The sequence below is a fragment of the Lycorma delicatula genome, chromosome 13, assembly GCF_047948215.1.
Source record: "Lycorma delicatula isolate Av1 chromosome 13, ASM4794821v1, whole genome shotgun sequence".
Taxonomy (NCBI): domain Eukaryota; kingdom Metazoa; phylum Arthropoda; class Insecta; order Hemiptera; family Fulgoridae; genus Lycorma; species Lycorma delicatula.
Window position 1 is genome coordinate 9,440,913 of NC_134467.1, and position 23,428 is coordinate 9,464,340.

Sequence of the window (23,428 nt, forward strand, 5' to 3'; positions counted from 1 at the left end):
TGTGACTTTTCCTTGTTCTTTAAAAAAACAACTCAAAGGACACCATTTTGGAACAGTAGAAAACATTAAAAAAATGTAATCTGAAGTATACTCCGGTTTCTAAGTTGCAACACTGCTATGAAGAGTGGGAAACTCTATCACCTTCAAAATAGTTCCTTGGGAAGCCACACAATGCTTTAAATAAAAGGTTTTTCTGAACCCGTCTCATTATTTTATTTACAGACCTCGTATGTATCAGCAGGTCGAGCGCTAACTTTTTAACGCATCTAGTACACTTTTGATCTACCGGATCTTGGTTATCCGGAAATTAAATCATTTAGCTCTTATATTCTGATTGCACTCACTCACTGTACGATCTGATCTTTCGCTAAATACGCTCAAACCCATGTGCTAGCGCAGCTGTAAAGTATAAACATAAGAAGACTAAAAAGTAAAAAATAAAAAATAAGTAAAAACAAATTTTAAAAACACCACTCTTAAAAGCTCTAAAAGGTAAAAAATAATTTTAGGTCGGTATTTCAGAAAGGATTTTTTACAAGCTCCTTTTTCAAATTTTTATTTAATATCTCATTTTCACATCATTGAAAACTTTTAATAATATTAAAGATTTCCTTAAGTAATAATCTGATTTCTTTAATAAAACATTAATTTTTCTTTCAGAGGAAAGAAAAATTGGAATTTGTTTCCTTAAATAATATATCTCAGGCCAACTTACTTACACATCTCAGGCTAAGCTGGGATACATTACCAGATTATAGATGACTTGATTACATTTTTTTATTTTAAGAAAACCTTTTTTTTTTACCTTTTTTGAATAATATTTCATCAAATTGGGTAACTTATCATAAATAATTACTTTGATAAATAAAATTTTAACCCCATAAATCAAGAGGGCTTAATTAGATCTGTACTTAAAATCAACTTTTTTTTAACTTTAATTTCACGATGTAGAGACTAGTCAGATTATAAATTTCCTTTGCAAAGAAGAAGTTGGAGAATCTGTAAAGGAAAGAGCAAGAAAAACAGAAACAGCTTATCAGATGCAATATACATAAAATAAAAAAGCACTATCCATCATGTCAAAATAAGACATTATGTGGTTAAACTGGAAACAATATATGCACATTCTATAGAACGTTTACAAAAAATAAGTCTGCTTTTAAAAGAAATAAGGCAAAATTCTGAGGAAGATTCTAGGCCCGATTACAGTAAATGAAGAATATAAATTAAGAAGCAATAAGAGATTAACAATAAAACTGAAAGGATAACAACAATCAAGAAAAGAAGGTAAATGTTCTACTGTCATATTAAAAGTATGAATAAAGATAAAATAGTGAAACAACTCGTGGTATTTTGCAAAATAGAAAATAAAAACTAGGTTAAGAGAGAAGTGGAGAGGAAAAATAACAAAATTAAAGATGTAGAAAATAAGTGATTATAGAAATGTGATAAACACATGTATTTAGAATGAATAAATATACTATTATACAATATTTCAATTATAAGTGAACTTACTGGACACTGACTGTTTCCAAGTAAACTGTTATCACCTCATTATCCTATTGTAAAATGAACTAAATAGCAAACAAATGTATTTTTGTAGATTACTCAACTCTTGTCTATATAATTATATACATAATATGAGAGAGATCTTTGACAACAACAATTTTGAGTGAAAAAAAGTTATGTTGTACAATGTAAATATATATCAGAGATTTACAACAAAAATTTTATAATGCATTAAAATTTTCTATCATAACATAAAGTAGTTCTGCATACTACTCATATCTACCTATCCATATAAATAATATGAGAGATGTACAACCACTTAAAAAAAAAAAAAAAAATCTAACCGCCGTATTTACTTATTATTTTGATGTATTAGACTGTATAGATCTAAGTAGAGGTAAACATCTGTGCTCAGTAAGTGCAGATGTTTACCTATTAGAAAACTGTTAAACTTTTAATTTAAGATAATTCCTTCAATAATTATTATCCCTTACACCATTGACCACCACATTCTGCGATACTTCGACTGATCAGTTCTGCTTACCTTTGCATCAATCATAAAACTTAATAATTTTTTTTTTACTCAATAAATATTTATATATGAATTACATATATAAAATTTCATATATATTACCGTTTTTAAAATAATTTTTAAAAAATCGTGTGTTTGGGGCATGCAAGGTAACAACTTACCTGCCTTAAGTTGTAACATACAGAAATAAGAAAAATGTAATGTTAAATTATAAAAATTAGATAAATTTTGTTATACAGGGTCATTCACGGGAACCGGATGTTTTTGAAGTGGGTTGTACTCAGGCTCTCGTGGTGAGAGGGGCACATGGCTGGTGTCTTGACGTTTTCTTTGTTCATAGCATTTACATTTTAGTCGTTGAGATGGAGCCGTGGACGCTAGACCAACGCCTGCCTGTACGCATATGACAGTTTTGTGCAAAATGACGAATCCGTAACTGCTGTTCACCGAGATTTCCGCCGTCAGTTTAATATCCATCGTAATGCAAGTGTCCCTTCTCGTAACACAATATTGCAACGGGTAAACAACCTTCGAATAAGTGGTTCAATATTGAAGAAAAAACCACCGGGTCCCCGATGAACTGCTAGCACTCCGGAGAACATCGAACGAGTAAGGGAAGCCATTGTCAGAAACCCACGCCACTCTATTCAGAGGCATTCAGCAGCGCTTCAAATGAGCAAAAGTACGGTAAGACGAATTCTGCATACAGACCTGCATTTCCATCCTTACAAGATAGCCGTCGTGCGGCAGTTAAACAAGCAAGATTTCACGCAGCGATTACAATTTTGACGACAAATGCTTACCATTTTTGAAGAAAATGAAGATTTGTTATTGTTAATGAGTGATGAAGCCCATTTACATCTGAATGTCTTCGTCAACAATAAGAATTGCCAGTATTGGGCAGAATGAAATCCACATCAGCTTCACGAGAGACCACTTCATAGCCCAAAGGTGACTGTCGGGTGTGCAATAGGAAAGGTCAGTGTTATTGGACCATATTTTTTTGAAGAAAATGACGCTGCCGTAACTGAAACAGCTGATCGTTACATTGCGATGTTGAATACGTTTTTCATCCGAGTTATGAAACCGGGGAATCGATTTTCAAAATGTGTTATTCCAGCAGGATGGAGCTACAGCGCACACAGTGAGGGCAACGATGGCTGTTCTCTGTAACTTGTTTCCGGGACGGATCGTTTCCAGATTTGGCGACATTCCTTGGCTCCCTCGGTCCCCCGACTTGAGTAGTTGTGATTTTTTTCTGCGGGGGTTTCTGAAATCGCATGTGTACGGCAATAAACTGTGTACATTGGAGGACCTAAAGATCGCAATTCGTCATCACGTCACCCAGATTGATGTAGACATACTGCAAAGAATTGAGGCCGGTTACTGTGAAAGGCTACAACAATGTATTGCCCAAAATGGACATCACTTGCCGAACATAATTTTTCGTTCATGAGTAAGTAACAAATGCTTTGATTTTAAAAGTGTTTCAGTACCAATAAAACGTTTTTAAAGTAAATATTCAATGTTTTATGATTATTTTAAAAACATCCGGTTCCCGTGAATGACCCTGTACTTGTTATAAATTATGCACACTAAAAGAATGTTATTAATTTTTTTCCTTAATATAAGATTTTTAAAGGTCTTAACAATTCTCTAATATGGACATTAAAATGTCTTTTTAAAGTATAACTCTCGTTAAAAGATTTCTGATAAACGTTATAGAAAATGTTTTTCTTTGTGTGTAAATTAAATATGCTTCTTTAGATTTAAAAGACGATTAAAAAAACCTTTTGGCAGAAGTTACAAACATAACTTTTCTCTTTTGTATGAATATTTAAATGTAAATTTAAAGAAGAATTATGATTAAACTACTTCTGACAAAAATTACAAACATAATTTTTCTCATTTGTATGACTATTTTAAAATAAAAGAATGGTAAAAATCCTTTAAGCAGAAGTTACATAACTTTTCTCTTTTGTATGGATATTAATATGTGCCTTTAGAATTTTTTTACAATTAAATGACTTTTGACAAAAGTTACAAAGATAATTCTTCTCTTTCGTATGAGTATTAATATGTACCCTTAAATTGCATTCTTGATTAAATGACTTTTGACAAAATTTACAAACATAACTTTTCTCTTTTGTATGAATATTAATATGTACCTTTAGAGTTTTCTTACAATTAAATGACTTTTGACAAAAGTTACAAAGATAATTTTTCTCTTTCGTATGAGTATTAATATGTACCCTTAAATCGCGTTTTTGATTAAATGACTTTTGACAAAATTTACAAACATAACTTTTCTCTTTTGTATGAATATTAATATGTACCTTTAGAGTTTTCTTACAATTAAATGACTTTTGACAAAAGTTACAAAGATAATTCTTCTCTTTCGTATGAGTATTAATATGTACCCTTAAATTGCATTCTTGATTAAATGACTTTTGACAAAATTTACAAACATAACTTTTCTCTTTTGTATGAATATTAATATGTACCTTTAGAGTTTTCTTACAATTAAATGACTTTTGACAAAAGTTACAAAGATAATTTTTCTCTTTCGTATGAGTATTAATATGTACCCTTAAATCGCGTTTTTGATTAAATGACTTTTGACAAAATTTACAAACATAACTTTTCTCTTTTGTATGAATATTAATATGTGCCTTCAGATATTGTTTACAATTAAATGACTTTTGACAAAAGTTACAAACAAATTTTTTCTCATTTCTATGAATATCAAGATGTGTTTTTAAAGTAGTAGAACGATAAAAAACCTTTTGGCAGAAGTTACAAACATAATTTTTCTCTTTCGTATGAGTATTAATATGTCTCCTTAAATTGCGTTCTTGATTAAATGACTTTTGACAAAAGTTACAAACATAACTTTTCGTATTTGTATGAATATTAATATGTGCCTTTAGAATTTTTTTACAATAAAATGACTTTTGACAAAAGTTACAAACATAATTTTTCTCTTTCGTATGAGTATTAATATGTCTCCTTAAATTGCGTTCTTGATTAAATGACTTTTGACAAAATTTACAAACATAATTTTTCTCTTTTGTATGAGTATGAATATGTGCCTTTAGATACTGTTTACAATTAAATGACTTTTGACAAAAGTTACAAACATATTTTTTCTCATTTGTATGAATATCAAGATGTGTCTTTAAACTAGAAGAATAATAAAAATCCTTTTGGCAGAACTTACAAACATAATTTTTCTCCTTAGTATGAATATTTAAGTGTAATTTTAAAGAGGCATTACCATTAAAAGACTTTTGACAAAAATTACAAACATAACTTTTCTCTTTTGTATGAATATTAATATGTGCCTTTAGATATTGTTTACAATTAAATGACCTTTGACAAAACTTACAAACATATTTTTTCTCATTTTTATGAATATCAAGATGTCTCTTTAAACTAGAAGGATAATAAAAATCCTTTTGGCAGAACTTACAAACATAATTTTTCTCCTTAGTATGAATATTTAAGTGTAATTTTAAAGTAGCATTATCATTAAAAGACTTTTGACAAAAATTACAAACACAATTTTTCTCATTTGTATGAATATTAAGATGTCTCTTTAAATTAGAAGAATCATAAAAAACCTTTTGGCAGAACTTACAAACATAATTTTTCTCTTTCGTATGCCTATTAATATGTACCCATAAAATGCTTTCTTGATTAAATGACTTTTGACAAAATTTACAAACATAACTTTTCTCTTTTGTATGAATATTAAGATGTCTTTTTAAAGTAGTAGAATGATAAAAAACCTTTTGGCAGAAGTTACAAACATAATTTTTCTCTTTTGTATGAGTATTAATATGTACCTTTAAAGTGTTTACTTGTTTAAATGACTTTGGACAAAAGTTACAAACATAATTTCTCTCATTAGTATGAATCTTTAAATGTAATTTTAATTTACAATTTTGACTAAAAGACTTGTGACAAAAATTACAAATAAAACTTTTCTCTTTGTCACGTGTAATATGTGTTTTTAAATCATTAACATGAATAAGAGACTTTTGCTTATTTCCTTTCTGAACAGGTAACACATTTTCACTACTTACACTCTCGACTATATCTTCTGTCGTTACATCAACAAATGCATGCTTACAATCACTAGATTTTTCTTTTATAATTCCATCATGTACAGAATTATTTATACATCTCTTACAAGTAACACAATTCTTAGTACTTCCCTTGATCATTCCTTTATCGATAGTAACCTGTAAAATTAGAAATAACTAATAATTACAATCGAAAATGAAAAGGAAACACCAAAATTCCAATGTCTGGTTATGACGGAACAAAAATGGTGTATTTTTTTTTTCATGAAGCAGCACACTGTTACAGGGCAGTATACCTCAACATGCTTGAGAACTTTGCTGTTCCTCAGATTCCTGCAGGACTCAGTTTCCAACAAGATGGTGTTTCACTACACTTTTATTGAGATGTTATCATGTTCCTGAACAATGCTTCCCCGGATGTTGGATCACGCGAGGAGGTCCAACTGCATGCCCACCCAGATAATTTGACATTTAGATGATTTAAAACAAAAAAATTGTTGAAGGTGTTTGTCTAAAAATGCCACAGATGCACCTAAACACCTGGCAAGAGTTAAATTATCATCTAGACGTCTGCCGAGCTATAAAATGTGCATACACTAAAGTTGACTGACCTACATTAAAACATGGAGAGTTGCTGTGTTTATTAAAAAAAAATATTAAATTATATTAACTGGTTCTCTTATTGTAAACAGCACTTTTGGATACTTTTATCTGGACACCCTGTAAATTATAGTACATATATGATCAAACTAACAAAACAATATTTATATTATAAAATTATAATAACTTTAAATTTTAAATCTTTTTAAATGGTTTATGGTACATTTGATGATTCACATACTTAGGGTGAGCAAATAAAAACCAAATTGAGTAAGCTTCAACTGCAGTTATTTGTGTGCCACCTTTAACAATGCTTCTACTAGCACTATTATTGGTTGTATGTTACTCTAATCTACTGTCAGTTGTAAACTAATCGTGCATCAACAAAGTAAGTTTCATCCCACGAGTTGTTTTTCTAAAGAAAAATAGCCTTGATGCATCAAGGAATGCGTTACTATAGTGGAAGCTAATCTGCGTTCTGGAATCCTTTCAAGGAACACATTTGATATTTGTGAAAAATTTCTGAATGCCAATATCCCAGCAAAGAATAGTCCATAAAAAATTCTGTTAAAAAGTGGCTTACAAAGGTGTTGATTTAAAATTCCAGAACGAAGTAGACGACCTTCTGTTAAGAATCCAGAAGTCACAGACAATATTCAAACAATTTCTGTTTGTCCGAAAAATTTGTAATTGGTTTTCATGTTAAAGCCGTGTAAAATACACATCTTGCTTTAAAATTATTCACGATTTAAATTTAAAACTGTATCATACAACAATTTACGAGAACAAACTGAAATATCTTAATTAATGTAAACCGGTTTCTCAGAAACATTATTCATCGACAGATAGACCAGATATTGTGCTTTTTGTCAGATTGTGCACAGTTTCATTTATCTAGGATAATGAATGTAAATCCTCACCATGCGTTTGAGTGTACATATTACTATGAGAAATCAGTGTACAGTTCTGGTAATCATATAGAAGGAGGACCAATTTTTTTTTACTGTTAGTACAAAAGTGTTCTACTCTTGATCTCTTGGTTAACAGATTGTGGAAAAAATTATGGCTTCTTCTAACAAGACGAAGAAACAATCTGTTGCACATGAAACAATTCAATAGCACATATTCATGCAAGGCTACAGCCTTGTTACTGTGAGCAAGGGATAGTGGCCTCCTTGTTCCCCAGATTTGTGTAGTTGCAATTTTTCCTTTGGTTATTTAAAGGATTGGAGTTTATAAATCAAACTCTTACACTATTGATAATTGAAGGAGAACATTCAGAATAAGAGACTGAAGTCACCGACAACATTTTGCATCAGGTGACTCTCAGTATGATTACTTAAGCATTGCAGATACACAGGGTGCTTGCATCAAATATCTTTTCTAAAAATATGGTAAGTATGTAAGTTTTCCTAATGCAAATACAGAATTAAGTTTTATTTCATTTTCATTTCATAGAAAAAATTTTATGTCACAAATGTGTTTAATCTGTATCAAATCGATTTTAAATCGTATACCTGATAATTGAAATATGAAAAGCAAATACTATTAAAAACAAATCACCCAAAACATATTAAGTATGAACCCTTTCAACAACTTAGTTTCAAAACATCACTCTACCTTCACTCATTGACTTAGCATTCACACACACGCTAATAGGCCTATGTTAATTAAACAGAACTAAATAGAATTAAAAACAATTTTTTTTATAACAGAACTAACTGAAGTCGCAAAATATACATAAATACACAATAATGAAATTAGCAAGAGGCAAATAATGTTTATTACAATATCCAATAACTAATACTTACATAATCCGGATAAAATCCTATCTCTTCTTCTGCCTTCACCGTATGTAAATACTTATCATTTATTTGAAGTTCATCGGTTTTCATATTTAAATTAAGCTGTAATGAAACTTCTTCATTCAAAGATATCTCAGATTCCTTAAAAAAATATAATAAAAAACCTTACAAAATGTGAAAACTACCAATATTCATTCAATAAACAATATTTTTTTATTCTGAATGGAAGTTAATAATACCATCATATCATTATAAAATAAATTACAAGATAAAAATAAATGTGATTAAAGTTTATATCAATTGTTCACATAAAACACATGAAATAATGTTAAAAAGGTAAATATATAAACATAAAAGATCACAAAAAGATAATTCACAATTCAGAGGGCGCTATTGAAAATTATTCTGAGCATATATTTATATACATGTTAATCAAAATGCAGATAAATTGTGCGTTTTTTGCGTATTTAAAAATTCATTAACATAGGAATGTTGTTTCGATGAAAGAAAATTTTTAATTGTATTTTGAACTATTTGAAAAATCCTTCCACCAACTTATTTAAAATACAATTAAAAAAATTTCTTTTACAGAAACAGCATTCCTCCGTTGATGAATTTTAAAATAATACTAATTATAAAAAAAGTACAATTTACCTGCATTCCGATCAAAATGTACATAAATAATTGGTGGGAAGATTTTTCAAATAGTTTAGCAATTCAGACAGAAGTGCAATAAGGCCCTTTCTTGTAAGATGAAGTTATTTGGTTCAGTTTAGATGGATATTATTATTTTTTAAGAATAAGTTACAATTTTTTTTAGTAAAGATTTCATATTCATAAATATAAGCACAAGGATAAAATAATATATATATATAAATTTTGTATCTTAAAAACTCGATTTGACTTTTTCAGGTAGTGCCAAGATTTGATATACTTTATAAAAGATTATATGTAGGCATAATAAACATTTCATACAAACTGTATAATTCCTAATTTTGTCATAATCATTGTTTCATGCCAATCTCTGTGGCACAACAAAAACATTTTGGCCTTTCTTCAGGAGGTCCTGGTTTGAATCCTCATCACGAACGACATTTTCCACGTGCTACAAAATTCATTACCATCCATCAGTAACTTTAAGCAAGCATAAGCTTGTTACTGTAGAAATAAAGATTTATAAATAGTATATGATTATACCGAGCTATATTTTTACATTTTACTTTCTTTCTTTTTTTACCTTTGTTAAACCGCATATAAATTATGAAAGTTATTCAGAATAGCTAATATAAATCATACATTTCTAAATTTCCCTTTTACTATTATTATACTATCATAAACTCTACAAAATCTCTTATAATGGTATATAACCAGCTGTTTCAAAACCTAATAACAGCAAACAGGAAGAAATTAATGAAACTGAAATATTCAAATACCCAGGGAAGATTATTGGACATCAACATCTCTTATAAAGAAGCCATTATGTTAAAAGCAGTAAAATGGAACTAGCCTATTGATTAACTAAGAATACCTGCAGTAAAAAAATTGATATCGTTGAATGCTAAACTAAGTCACTACTGTACAGTTGTTTGATTGGAAGCTCTATAACCGATATAATATCTGACATTTGACAACTAACTTCTAATCGAAAAATTTCAAACAAAAAAACAAAGAATAGCAAACAAAAAGTCTTACAGCCCATCAAGGACAGAAAAGAAGACACAATAATGAAATTTACAACCTATGGCAACTGAACCAGAGAAACTGAAAGAAATAGAGAAGAAATGAAAATAACCCAAGAAGACTAAAAATGAACATTTAGTGCGAGAAAGAATTGTAAAATATCTCAGGTTTCCAGGAAAAACAAAACCACGAAAGAAATATTTCTTCCTATTTAAAATACCGAAAAATGATGAAGAGATATGGAAGAAAATGGATGTGAAATAACATGTATATTGAAAAAATTATTAAAAGTTATTTAATCCCCTTACTGGTTTTTTGACAAAATAACTCGTCATTAACTACCTTGAAAAAAGTCGCCCTTGACAAAACGATTTGTCAATATGAACCGACCTGTTTTATGCTGTTTGTTGACAAATTACAGCAATGTGTGTGTCTAGTTCCACTGTTACTCTAATTTAATGGTGAAGGGCTAGTTGCATATCGTTTCTCTATTTTATGTCTTATCTCATATTGTTCTGAATAGCTGTTACTATGGATTTTTCTTTGTTTTATGATTCCTTAAGTTACATTCATATTAGTTTTATTATTTCTTTGTATTGTTTATTGTTTTCATAATTTTGCTATTACTTTTGCATAATTTTCAGTCATATTTTTATTTCTAACTGTTTGTGTCTGTAGATAAGACCATACGTAAATAACAGAGTTGTTTACTATAACCTAATTTTAGTAATTTTTTATGCGAATAAACAATCTTTGTGTTATTATTTTAATTACTAGTGTTTTACAATATTATTGATATAACAGTTAAATATTGTAAGTGATATTTATTAGTCCAACATGGTCTGTTCATCACGTGTAAATGATAGTGATATAATTGAACTTTTAAATGATTTAGCTCATGGCAAATAAGATGATTCTCATTTTTTGGGCAATATTACCAATGATGAGCATGATGAACGGGATTTACAGCCTCCTGATAGGTACAAAACCTTAAATATCTGTTGCTTAAAAAAGGGCAAAACACTGGGCTTCGAATAGGGCTTGAATGGGCTTATTTATGATGTGACCACAAAACCTTGCAATGCTCAAATATTTACTGGTAATCCACGAATAAACTTCCCGACTGATGACCCTAACAATGTAAATTCTTTACGCCAAAAATTTCTTAAAAAAAAAAAATAATAATACTAAACCAGTATTTGAGATTTCAGCTATAGAATCCAACTGATAATGATGAGATGCTTTTGTTTCTAATTGTATACATGCTGTCAGCAATTATTTGGAAGCCACAAATCAAAAATCAAAAGCCAAAATTTGGAAGCCAAAAACAAAAGTTATCATACAAACAAGCTCCTTTTTACAGTTATTGTATTTGGAAAAATTTTATACCATAAGGGTCAAACTTCTGTTACATTTCCAACATTTTACTGTGATAATAACTAACCCATCTCCAAAAAAATAAACCGATTATTTTAACATCCGTTACCTTTATATTTTATAACAAATTCATATACACCTGAAAAAAATTTAGCAGTTGATGAAAGTTTACCACTGCAGAAAGGCAGGCTAAGTAAGCTTCATTCAGTTTATTAAAACAAAAAGGACACACTTTGGGGCATTAAGACATATGTTATTTCAGTCAGAAAAAAGTTATAATTATAAACGTGATTGTTTATGTAAATGGAGACAAAGAAATTATAAAAAAACCTAAATCATGGCAATAAGAAAGCAAATTATTGAGCAAATTGTTGAAATTCATTATAAAGTCATTTACCAAAAGAGGTTGGTCGTCTGTAGAAGATGATCTTATGAGAGTCTGTGAAATTTCAAGACGTATATTCCAGATACAGATAAAACCTACACAGAACAAGGTGTGCTGTTTGTTTTGCAAGCAACATAAGAAAGGAATTGCAATATTATTGCTGCGAATGTGATGTTGATCTTTGTCCCTAGTTTTAGACATTTCCACACTAAGAAGGAATAAAAAAAATATTTCTTAAAAATCTTTCAATATTTTAAAAACATTAAAATTCATTTAAAAAAAATAATTATTTATAACAAGTTTTAAATTGAAATATGATAACAGCAGGTTGGCAAGTGCGAATATAAATTGTTACTGTGTGATCTTGAACTCTTGCCTAAATTCATAAACACTTACAAACTATTTTCATTAAAAAAAATTTTTAATTAATTTTTCAGGTAAAGTGTTAATCTGTATCATGTTTTTTTATTGTGAGAAAAATATATATAGAAAATGTTTATCACATCCTTCAGTCGTCATAATTCATTATTATATATATAATTTTTTTTTTCATAAGAAAGCTACCTATTATATTGGGTATCATGATTCGACTTCTGGAAAATTTTGACATATCTTCATATTTCACATCCGCCAGACTCCAAAACCACTGTCCGTTCAAAAGTTTATAAATATATATATTTTTTTCTTAAATCAACCAAAGTACAGAATTTATAAAGTAGGAAGACTTATCTAATTTCACTATATATGCAGGAGTGCTCTCATGATTTACTCGCATCATCGGCTGTATTACATATTCATTTCAAATTACATTACAAACTTTGTAAAATATAATAACATATCAGGCATTTATTTATTTTTTTTAACATTAATAATTAAATTAAAATTAAATCTTAAAAATATTTACATATGTAAAAATATGACTTCAAGGCAAAAAATCAACTTAAAATTAAAAATCCAAAATTAAAATTAAATAAAAATAACTTTAAGTTAAGCAATTATGCAGGTTGTCCATTTAACTGAACTTACTTTACATTACTGATTGAAATATATTAAATTATGAATCACATCAAAATAGATGGTGGTGCCATCTACTGCAGCTTTCAAAATACTGTCACCCACATATTCTGTCTGAAGTTTGATCACATTAAATCTATTTTTATGTATATATGTATATTGTTCTGAGACGATCTGATGGTCTGGATTGGGTAGCGATTACGAAAGAGAAAAAACAATAAAACAGCACATCAACATTATTTAAAGTTTGTTAAATTTATGATTATACCAGAAACGCAAGAAGAGTTTATGCATCAACTAACTGTAAAATCAAGCCATGAGGGTGGAAATGGAGGTAGGCTTTTTCGAAAAACCATATTATCGCTATAACCTTCTTATTAAGTAAAATATCAAATTTGTTTCAAACTCCTACTATTCTTTGGATAAGGGCCTAAAATTTATATAAGTAAAGTTTTTTGATATCACCAACCATTGGCCCGGAGGGTGGAAAACATGAGGTTTTAAAGACAAAAAAATCATACCTCCCTTCATAGGCAAAGTATCGAATCGGTTTAAAGTGGTTGTTAGTCCTCTAAATATTACCTAAAACTTTTGTCTGAAACAATTTTTGATATGACCAACCCTTATGGCAAGGGATGACCAAAATGTTGCTGGAATTGTAAGATGAGGCTTGTCATATGCTAAAAATCTGCAACTTTTTTACATGTAACCTTTGTCATATTGAGTAAATTCACAGTCTTTATTAACTTTAAGGTGGAAATCTTTTTAATCCCCAACTTAACACTTGTGAAATCTACCTCCGCTTACCTGCATGCCGAAAGTGATTTTTTTTTTACATTGCATGATAAGAAAAGTATAAAAATAGAAACTTAAATTAGTTTTTTTATCATATTCATTGCATAAAAGGACATAACATGATTTTCTGCTAAAATAAAGATCCGTTAAGGGGTTAAAAAAGAATTATAAATGGTACAATTAAAAATTTTTAATTGCTAAAACCGATAGAAAATTCCAACAATTAAGATAAAAATAGACCAAAAAAAGAAAATTGTTTTATAGTTTTAATATAAATTTACTGAATGGATGCAGATAGATCGGAGAGGATATGAAGGAAATTGGCCTTACACCAGAAGACACCACAGATAAGATAAAATTAAACAAGAAAATCAAGAACAAAAACACTCACAACAAACATTTTCTATACTAGAAAGGGCACAAAGATCAGAACATATGATAAAGTACTGGGAAGACTAAAAGGCCTAAACAGTCCCATAGAAGAGACTTGGATAATGGACTGACTTTATATTGACTGACTATATTCTAAAAATGTTAATGTAATTTGTTCAACTTGTGAACAATAAAGCAGCCCCACCACGGTTCAACTCCAACCATCAAAGTAAACTAGTAAACACTGTTTTTATCTCTTACATCCACTAGTTTTTAAATCCATGTAAAAAAACTTACCTTAACTACGATTTGAACCTGAGAACCTTCAACATCGAAAATCAGCTGTTGAACAACTGATTTGCAATGAGTTTACCAGCCTGGTGGGCTAAATATATATATATAAATGAGTTAAGAGATGGCCTGTACAGAGTCCAAAGTCTACGTATTAGGTAATAATAATTAAATGATAATACAGTGGGACACCAACTTTCCAAATTTCTTTTTTTCTTTTACTGAAATACATTTATTTTTATTTCTTTACTTTGTGTGTTTCCGATTAAAAAATTGAATATGTGCAGTACATATGATAAAACGATTTTAAGATTTGGCCTTCAACGGTCCATCTGGGTAGTTGTTGTTCCACTGCAGGCAAAATGTAACACCCTTACCACTTTATTTTCGACTTTTAAATTTTCTAATTTAACTACGTTGGACTCTTCAATTGCTAAAGGATCTTTTTCAATATCACCATTAATATCAAGTGGTTCCTCTTTCAGTTGTTCAAAACCTATTTGCTGTAATAAAAAACAATTAATTAATGCTACAAAATAAATAATATGTTTATATTATTTGTATAATTTATAAAATTAACATAAATTGTACCTTTAATTCACTTTCACAGTGCAGCCAGTGTTAAATTATTATTATTATGTGACTTTAATGTGTCAGGTTTTATATGGGAAAAACTTAGAAAATGATTCTTTTGCTATGTGTTATCATCCAAATTTAAATGTTAAAAATGCTGCTACTTACCTTACAGATTTTTCAACAAACTGCTGTAATCTTTTACAGTCATATTAATTTGTTAAACTGATGCAGTATTTCTCATGATTTAGTTTTTCCTAATCTTATTGATATTAGTGTTAATATTGCTTACGGTGAAATTTTTATTGTGATAAATACCATTTACCTTTAGAGATAACTACTTAAGATTATGAATTCTAATCTTTTATCTCATAAATACTAATTAGATTATACAAATATTCATTTTGTAAAATATTTTTCCACAATATTTTAAGACAATTTTCAGCATTTACTAAATAAAAGTTTGATGGCAAATAATATTTATTTTTTATATCACCACATAAGACTGAATGAAGTTTGTACAAGGAACATGGAAATTGAATTTTGTAGCGTATGAAAAATCCCATGCCTGACAAGGATTTGATGCTGATCATTGATATAGAAATTTTTGCTGAGGAATTGCAACTTCTTATTAATATTTTTGATAGTCATGTCCAAAATGTAATTTTTGAAGTGGTTTTCTAGCAAACCTATCACAATTATTAAAAAAAAAATTGCATAAGCTTCAAAAACAATACAGATCTACTTATTATTACGAATTATTTAAGAATGAGATTTAAGAGTGTATGTAATACTCTTAGTCGTTAAGAATTATTAATTATAACATTAAAGTTAAGGAATCTTTATCTAATCATTGCAAAGATTTTTTTTAATTTGTTGATAAAAATGACTATAGATCTTCTCAATCTCGTATGCATTTTGAAAATAAGAATCCTGATAAGGGCGTTGATATTGCAGAGCTTTTTACTAAAATATTTGGGAATGTCTATACTAAGAATGATTTTTCCTAGACTGAAATTACATTTAACTGTGATCGCTGCAGTAACATTATTCTGAGAATGATGTTGAAGGTACCGTTAGCTGATTTAATAATTTTTTCATGGGCCCAGAAAATATTTATCCTCTTTTAGAGAAGAACTGCTCTGCCTTTTTTGTACCGGTTTTAACCAAGTTAGTAAATTGTTCTTTAAATACAATTCTTAGGTAAGTTAGTTTGTATGAAAATTACAACTTGCAGAAATAAATTTGCAGTTCCTGAAAAACATGATTTTCAGAAGGTAAATGTCATTGCAAACAAACTTGTATGAACACACACACATATATATATATTATACAGTATTATAATACTGTTGATGATGATGGTTATTATCTTGATGCAATTTATACTAATTTTTGTAGCGTCGCTGATATAGTTAATATCAAATTACTTATTAGAAAACTTGGTGCATGTAAATTTAATAATAAATAGTTGTCTTGGATACATTCGTTTTGTTCAAAATGAATTCTGTATGTTAAAAATGATAATTTTACCTCTACTTATGTTAGATCTAGAATAAGACAAGGGGTTCACCAATAATAAGGCATTTGGGTTCTAGTTTTTGTAATATTTATAAAGGACATGAGTTTAATTATATGATTTTCACTTTATTTATTATTTGTGGTTGATATGAAATTTTTAGGCAAATTACAAATCTAGTTTATATTCAATTACTTCAAATCGACTTAAACTCTACAAAAATATGTGACTTATTTTTCATATTCAATTTGTAAGGTTTGCAAATGTTGATTAATTATTTACTGAATAACACTACTTAAATCAGAGGACAGATTTAATATTTTCCTATAAAATTTTGAGTTATTTTGACTATCCTAATTTACTGCAACCCTATGACTTTCATATACCAACTAGATTGCTTGGCCACAATTTTCAATATTTTTATATTTCAATCATAGATCACCTAATACTAGGCCATCTTTACTATGTAAAATAGACTTAACCTGGCTAAACATTTATAATAGTAGATTAAGTACCATTATAATACCTAATTAAGAGCTATGAATGATAATTTTGTTATGTCCTTATGATTTTGTATTTATGGGTTTCATTCCCGTCTATTTGAATCAAATAAATAAAGTTTAAAATTTACACACTAACAGAAATTTAAAAACTTACAATATCAATCATCCAGCCCCTTTTCTTTACAATAGAAATGAAAAATTACGCCTTAACATCAAAAATAATTGTAAAATTTTAGCAAGCACTTAGAAAAATCATTAAACTACCAACAACCCGAGGTAAGATTTCAATTCCAAAATCCAGCAACAGGAACTGAAAAATCCAAACCATCTAATGAAATAAAAATAGACAAAATCATTCAAAAATTAAGCAAAAAGGAAACAGGAGATGGCTTCATTGCAGCAGGATTACAGAAACAATCATGAAACACACCACTAAATAAAATTGGGTCTGTAATTGAAAGGAATTGCAACTAACTGCTTAGCCTTCAATGATGGTATTACAATTTTCTTGGAGAACCTCAAAAAGGCAGCAAAACAATAAACCGCCTAAAATAAATTACAGGGAAAATAAGGCTAAAAATACTTCAAAAAGGCAGAATTCATGACCAACCAATCAAGATTCTCCCAAGTTCCTAAAAACAAAATATGGAAAAATCAAAAAAGTCAACAAACTTAAATATACAGGAGTAAAATCCAAATCAATGGTTTAGATAAAGAAGCCAATCAAACAAGAGTGAGAAAAATAAAATTAGCCTACCAACTGACAAATAATATTTTCAACACGTGAACATCTCAATAGACGCCAAAATCAGGCACTAAAATTCAATAATCAAACCAAAAGACCTATTTGCATCAGATGATCCTCCGTAAAATCAGTAAAGATTTCAAAGAAAACAAGAAAAAAGGAACATTTGGTCCGAAGAAAGAAGCCAAAAATAAAGCAAAAGAATGAAGAACTGTAGGAACACCAGGGACGAAAACACACATCAGAAAGAAATGAATTCAAAATATCGCTTCATGGTTCTCATTCGGCAAAACATACAAAAACGATTTTAAAAAATCTTACATGCTCAGATGATATAACAGCTTCAGTCATGTGAAGTGGCAAAAAAACGCTTATCATTCCTGTTACGTCATCCTGTTCAGTCTGTAATTTAACATTTGTATTAAGAGGTAGAGCTTCATTAATAAAATTATTGTTTACAGGCCCATTCATTATCTGTAAAAAAAATCCAACAAAACAGGAACAAAAATTAGAATAAATATCCATAATAAAAAAAAAACTGTTCATAAATACCTTTTTATTGATTGTTTTTGATTTATGTTTTATGGCGGTGGATAAGATTATATTTGATAATTGACGCAAGCTTTCTTAATTAAAAAGATAAGAACAGGCGAATAACATTAGTACATTGATTGCCATGTGCTCCATATGTGGCTCACATGAAGTCTGTGAGGCCATGTGTCATGGCCCTTGGCTCTGATTCTTTGAATCACAAGCCGTGTGAACTATATATGGCTCATATGCATATCCTTGCAAGAAGGCATCATGAACCTCATACGGCTTGCAACAGAATTTTTTTTATATTGGAATGTGTAGTTACAGCCTCACAGTTAGCAGCACGAATCTTAGCTTTCCAGAAATTTCATGCTGAGAGTAGTGATGACATGATTAATCCAGCTGCTTACATACGCGTGAAACAGTGAATGCAGTAACGTTTATATTCTGTTTTAACATAAATAAATACTATGATTTAATGCAATAAAAATTGAAATTATTGAACTTAAGTTTTTAATATCTTGTTATATTATTTTGTAATATTTGAATTTCATATTTGAGATGGAACAAGTGTCACTAACAAGTAACAAATTACAAGAACCGGTATAAAGTAAAACCGTTAAGCTAATGTACCTCACTAAGGTAAATACAGGCGATTCCAAATTGCATGGCAATCTCTGTCTCAGAAAAGCCTGAATTGTTCAGAGAACAGCATGAAAGATTGAGGTATAAAAGAATGAGCTATATACAATCACTTCTGAAGGACTGTGGAATTGAAGTTCAGTGTGACAGTAAATTCTGTGTTCTGGAAAAAATCATACAATGTCATATGGTAAAAGTTAAAATGCTTACTTCGGTTGGTGAAGTGGTGTATGCTGATGTCTGCATAAATGACATTTATGGTCACAGACATTATTTAGTTTTTAAATACAACAATACAACTTTCAAAACAACTTACCTTTTGAGCAGAAAAGATGAAGTGAAGGAAAAGTTGCTTTATTTTATTGAAATGGTGAAGACCCAAGCTACACTAAAATTGAAAGAGCTTCAATTGACTGTGGCAAGGAATTTGATAATGCAGGAGTTAACTAAAGAAATAGGTTTCAAGCATTCTATGATTATATCTTATTCTTCACAACAATCTGGAGTAGCTGAGAGAGAAAACAGAATAATTTGTGAGGCGATAAGATCCAGGTTGCATTCTGTAATCCACTTTCCCAAATCACTCAAGAGTGTAGCATGAAGTAGTCCTTTCTGCTACATATACATTAAATAGAACAGTACCGACAAAAGTGATAGGAAAAGGCCCCCTGTTGGGTTATTTATTAAAAGAAAAGTGAATATCAGTCATCTGACAATTTTTGGAAATGAATGTTTTATTTGGATCATGAACCAGACAAAAAGAAAATTCGATGAAACGTCATTAAAGAGTATATGGTTGGATATGCAGACTGCAGTTATAAAGTTTATTTTCTGGATAAGTAAAAGATTGTCGGCAGGGATATTAAGATTAGACCAAAAACATTATAAGAATCTAACTCATAACTTTTCTTACATACCAAGTAAAGACGACCTTTAAAAGCCAGAGAGAGCTGATTCTTGAAGAGGGATCAACAGATGAAAATTTGATTCCCTTGCAGTAGCAACAGATAATGAGGATAGATACCATTTAATTAAACACCTTCAAATTATAAATAGGCTATGCAGAGCTTCTGAATGGAAGAAAGTAATACATGAAGAAATAAATTCTCTTCATCAGAATCAAACATGGCAGCTACAGAAGCCTCCAGGCTGTCAACGGTTGATGGGTGTTAGCTGTCAAGATTGATTCAAATGACATCATTAAATATAAAGTAAGACTAATTGCATCATTCTCAAACGGTTGGCTTGTCTTAACATCTAATTAAAGAATGTTGGTTTACTTCATGTCAATTCAAAGCAAACTCTCTTAATAGATAATATCTCTCTCTTTTTCCTGTTTAGCCTCCGGTAACTACCGTTTAGATAATTCTTCAGAGGATGATATGTATGAGTGTAAATGAAGTGTAGTCTTGTACATTCTCAGTTCGTCCATTCCTGAGATGTTTGGTTAATTGAAACCGATCCACCAAAGATACACGATCTAGTATTCAAGAAGATAATCTTAATAGATAATCTAAGGGTCATTGAACTTACAAATAAACAGATGCTCCACAATAAATCTAAACTGGATGCCACTAAGTGAGGAAGCTGGTGAAGTCAGCTACATTCCATCTAGAAAATAGACAGCAGGTACATTTACAAAAGGATTATCATCTGCTTAAAACAATGAAGACGACTCATGGGAATGAAAATTAAATGTTAATTATAAACTTGTGAGAACTTGAATTATGATCATTGTGGGGGGGGGGGGGCATCAAGGAGTATTAATATTTATTACAATTTTTATATGTACTTATTTGTTTAAAATATAACTTACAAATTTTACTTTTGCCACGTAAAACACGTCGCTTACATAAAATATTTTACAACGAACTCAAATGAATTTACATCAGGATAAAGCCCACACTACGATTCATTAATACAAAATAAAAACTTAACTTAAATTTTATTAATTTATATTGAATAGTTTAAAAATACTTACTGAGATAAACAAATAAGAACCCCAACAACAAATAATACTGAATTTGATTATAGACCTTTAAGTAACAACCCTGCCCAACCAACGTTAAGCGTTAAATGATAATGAATGATGCCAACACAAGCAATTTTGTACTACAAGACATGATGTATGTTGGGGAAAAAAATTATATATATAAATTACGTAACAGATATATTAAATAATTGTCCATTCAATGAACATTTAAAGTGGTTTATACATAAAAAAAAAATTACTGAAAGTTTCATAAAATTCTTAGAAAAGATTGTTTTTTTTAATTTATTAAAACAACATGACGCGAAATTTAATAATAATAATGTTTTTGTTGTACATAAAAAGAAATACAAAAACAAAAACCAACATAAAAATACAAATAAAATTTACGTTACTAAATTAAACAACAATCATTTTTAATTGATTACAGATTCTGGTCCATGACGGTCTATGATGATATTTATTTCACAATATGAACTTCTACAGTGACAAACCGACCCCAATTTTTTTTTTTTATAAAAAAATACTTCAAATATTTTAAAAGTGATTACGTTTTTACGTTGGGGGAGGAAAAATTTCGACAGAAACCAACCGCCGGCAACGATACAGCTGTTTTAAACTGGCGTCAGCTGACATTATTAGGCGGTTTTTTTTTTTTAAATCAGTATTATATTTTAGAATGTGATCGAAATAAATAGCAGCTGATATAACATTTTTTTAATGCAATTAGATAACTATAATCTGTTCGTTCAGGACAATGTATACACGAGTTGACTGAATATTTGCAAATGTCATGAAGGAGAAAACCTTAACAAAATCCTCATTACTCCCAAGAACAACAATGATCTTGAAGACACCACCGTCAGAAGCACGCCATATACCTTACTTTTTTCTGTTTAACCTCGGGGAATTACGGGCAGGTATTACTTTAGAGGATGATATGTATGAATGGAAGTGAAGTGTAGTCTTGTACAGTCTCAGATCGACCATTTCCGAGATGTGCGGTTAATTGAAACCCAACCACCAAAGAACACCGGTAGCCACGATCTAGTATTCAAATCAGTGTTAAATTAACTGACTTTACTAGGACTTGAAAGCTGGAACTTTCGACTTCCAAATAAGCAGATTCGCGAAGACGCAAATGCGATTACCAGTTTCCATTACCAAACAAAACTTTGTATGCGGATGATTGTGATGAATTTGAAGCAACAGAAGAAGAAGAAAGTTCATCAAAAGCGGTGGAGAGAAAACCCACCACGACTAATGTGATATCATAAAGATATAAGAAAGTTGCGTCAGATCACATACGCAGTTCAGAATTCGTCATGGAAGAAGTTAGCGAGTATCACGGCTTCTTCGGCAACCGTGGTGAGTTTATAGTTAAAGAACTCGCTGTCGTCGGTGATGCTATATGATTCTTCATTTTTGTTCGAGGTCCGAGTTGAAATCGAAATACATACGGAGTCTTTCTTTTCATGTTTAGCCACCGGTAACTACCGTTTAGATAATTCTTCAGAGGATGAATGAGGATGATATGTATGAGTGGAAATGAACTGTAGTTTTGTACATTCTCAGTTCGACCGTTCCTGAGATGTTTGGTTAATTGAAACCGATCCACCAAAGATACACGATCTAGTATTCAAGAAGATAATCTTAATAGATAATCTAAGGATAGATAATCTTACAATAATAGATTGTAATTTGTGACTCGCGGTGTCCCGTAAGGGGTCTGTGTCAGGGGACAGTCTTGTTTTCCTGTATACGTAAATAATTTACGTCCGGGAAAGCTTAAGGGTTCTCAGATAGACTTTGCAGATGATGTCCTTAGTTACAGGGCAGAATTAAAATGCCGAGACACTTAGACAAATTAAGATATCGGTTTAACACTAACTGTACGGTGCTTAGTGACAAAACAAAATATGATTTTTAATGTAAGTTAAGATTCTAAATTTGATGAACAATTATATTTACGATCTCAGAATCGTATCTAAAATCTTGTAGCTAATCGTGTTAACCGTACTGCGATACGATTTAATTACGCTGATAAACACTCGTTTTTTAACATGCGATACACGAAATAGACCTGAAATCAGAATTTTTTCATCACCCTGTTTTTGAAAAATTCTAAAATTTAAATCCAAAAATTGTTGATATAATTCGATGCGTTATCGAACGCGCAAGTTTTTTTATTTCATACGATTACTTAATGAGTTCTGTATATATTTTTAACTCTATCTAGAGGTTGAAACCGTAAGTCCTAACACAAACATCAAGTATTGTGACGTCATACATCTCTGTTGAAGGGTACACGAACAAGAATAATCGGGTCTGTACGATTGAAAACAACAGAATGGTTTGTTTGGCGTCAGCCTACTTTTAGTGTATAATCTCTTTGGTCGGTAAGATAACTGTATTAAGTTAACGAACAGCGAAGTTAATCACCTTGTAAGCGTGTAAATGATTCGGACAGCTTTTTT

The 23,428-nt window shown here is 30.0% G+C and overlaps 2 protein-coding genes across 2 annotated transcripts; both read right to left on the reverse strand.

Annotated features, from left to right (window-relative positions):
* Positions 1–531: 531 nt before the first annotated feature.
* Positions 532–21,044, reverse strand: LOC142334010 (uncharacterized). Its single transcript, XM_075381677.1, has 6 exons — positions 20,943–21,044; positions 18,107–18,259; positions 14,826–14,951; positions 8,541–8,675; positions 6,130–6,288; positions 532–999 (listed from the first exon to the last, which is right to left on the reverse strand). Exons 2-6 carry the CDS (start codon positions 18,254–18,256, stop codon positions 964–966), a joined length of 606 nt encoding a protein of 201 aa, XP_075237792.1. The 5' UTR covers positions 18,257–18,259; positions 20,943–21,044; the 3' UTR covers positions 532–963.
* On the reverse strand, positions 993–6,123 carry LOC142333975 (uncharacterized; the record flags this gene model as incomplete). The annotated part of the gene is made up of 1 exon (XM_075381633.1): positions 993–6,123. A coding segment is annotated over one exon (2,133 nt), but the record flags the coding sequence as incomplete, so codon positions are not given.
* Positions 21,045–23,428: the final 2,384 nt, after the last annotated feature.

Bases quoted from the DNA above. Each gene is read 5' to 3' on its own strand.
- LOC142334010 (XM_075381677.1), bottom strand. From the start codon at position 18,256: ATGAATGGGCCTGTAAACAATAATTTTATTAATGAAGCTCTACCTCTT. The intron at 8,676-14,825 runs GTAAGGGTGTTA...TATTTTTTTAAG, and splicing joins TAAAAGTCGAAAATAAAGTG to GAATCTGAGATATCTTTGAA. The intron at 6,289-8,540 runs GTAAGTATTAGT...CTAATTTTACAG, and splicing joins TAGGATTTTATCCGGATTAT to GTTACTATCGATAAAGGAAT.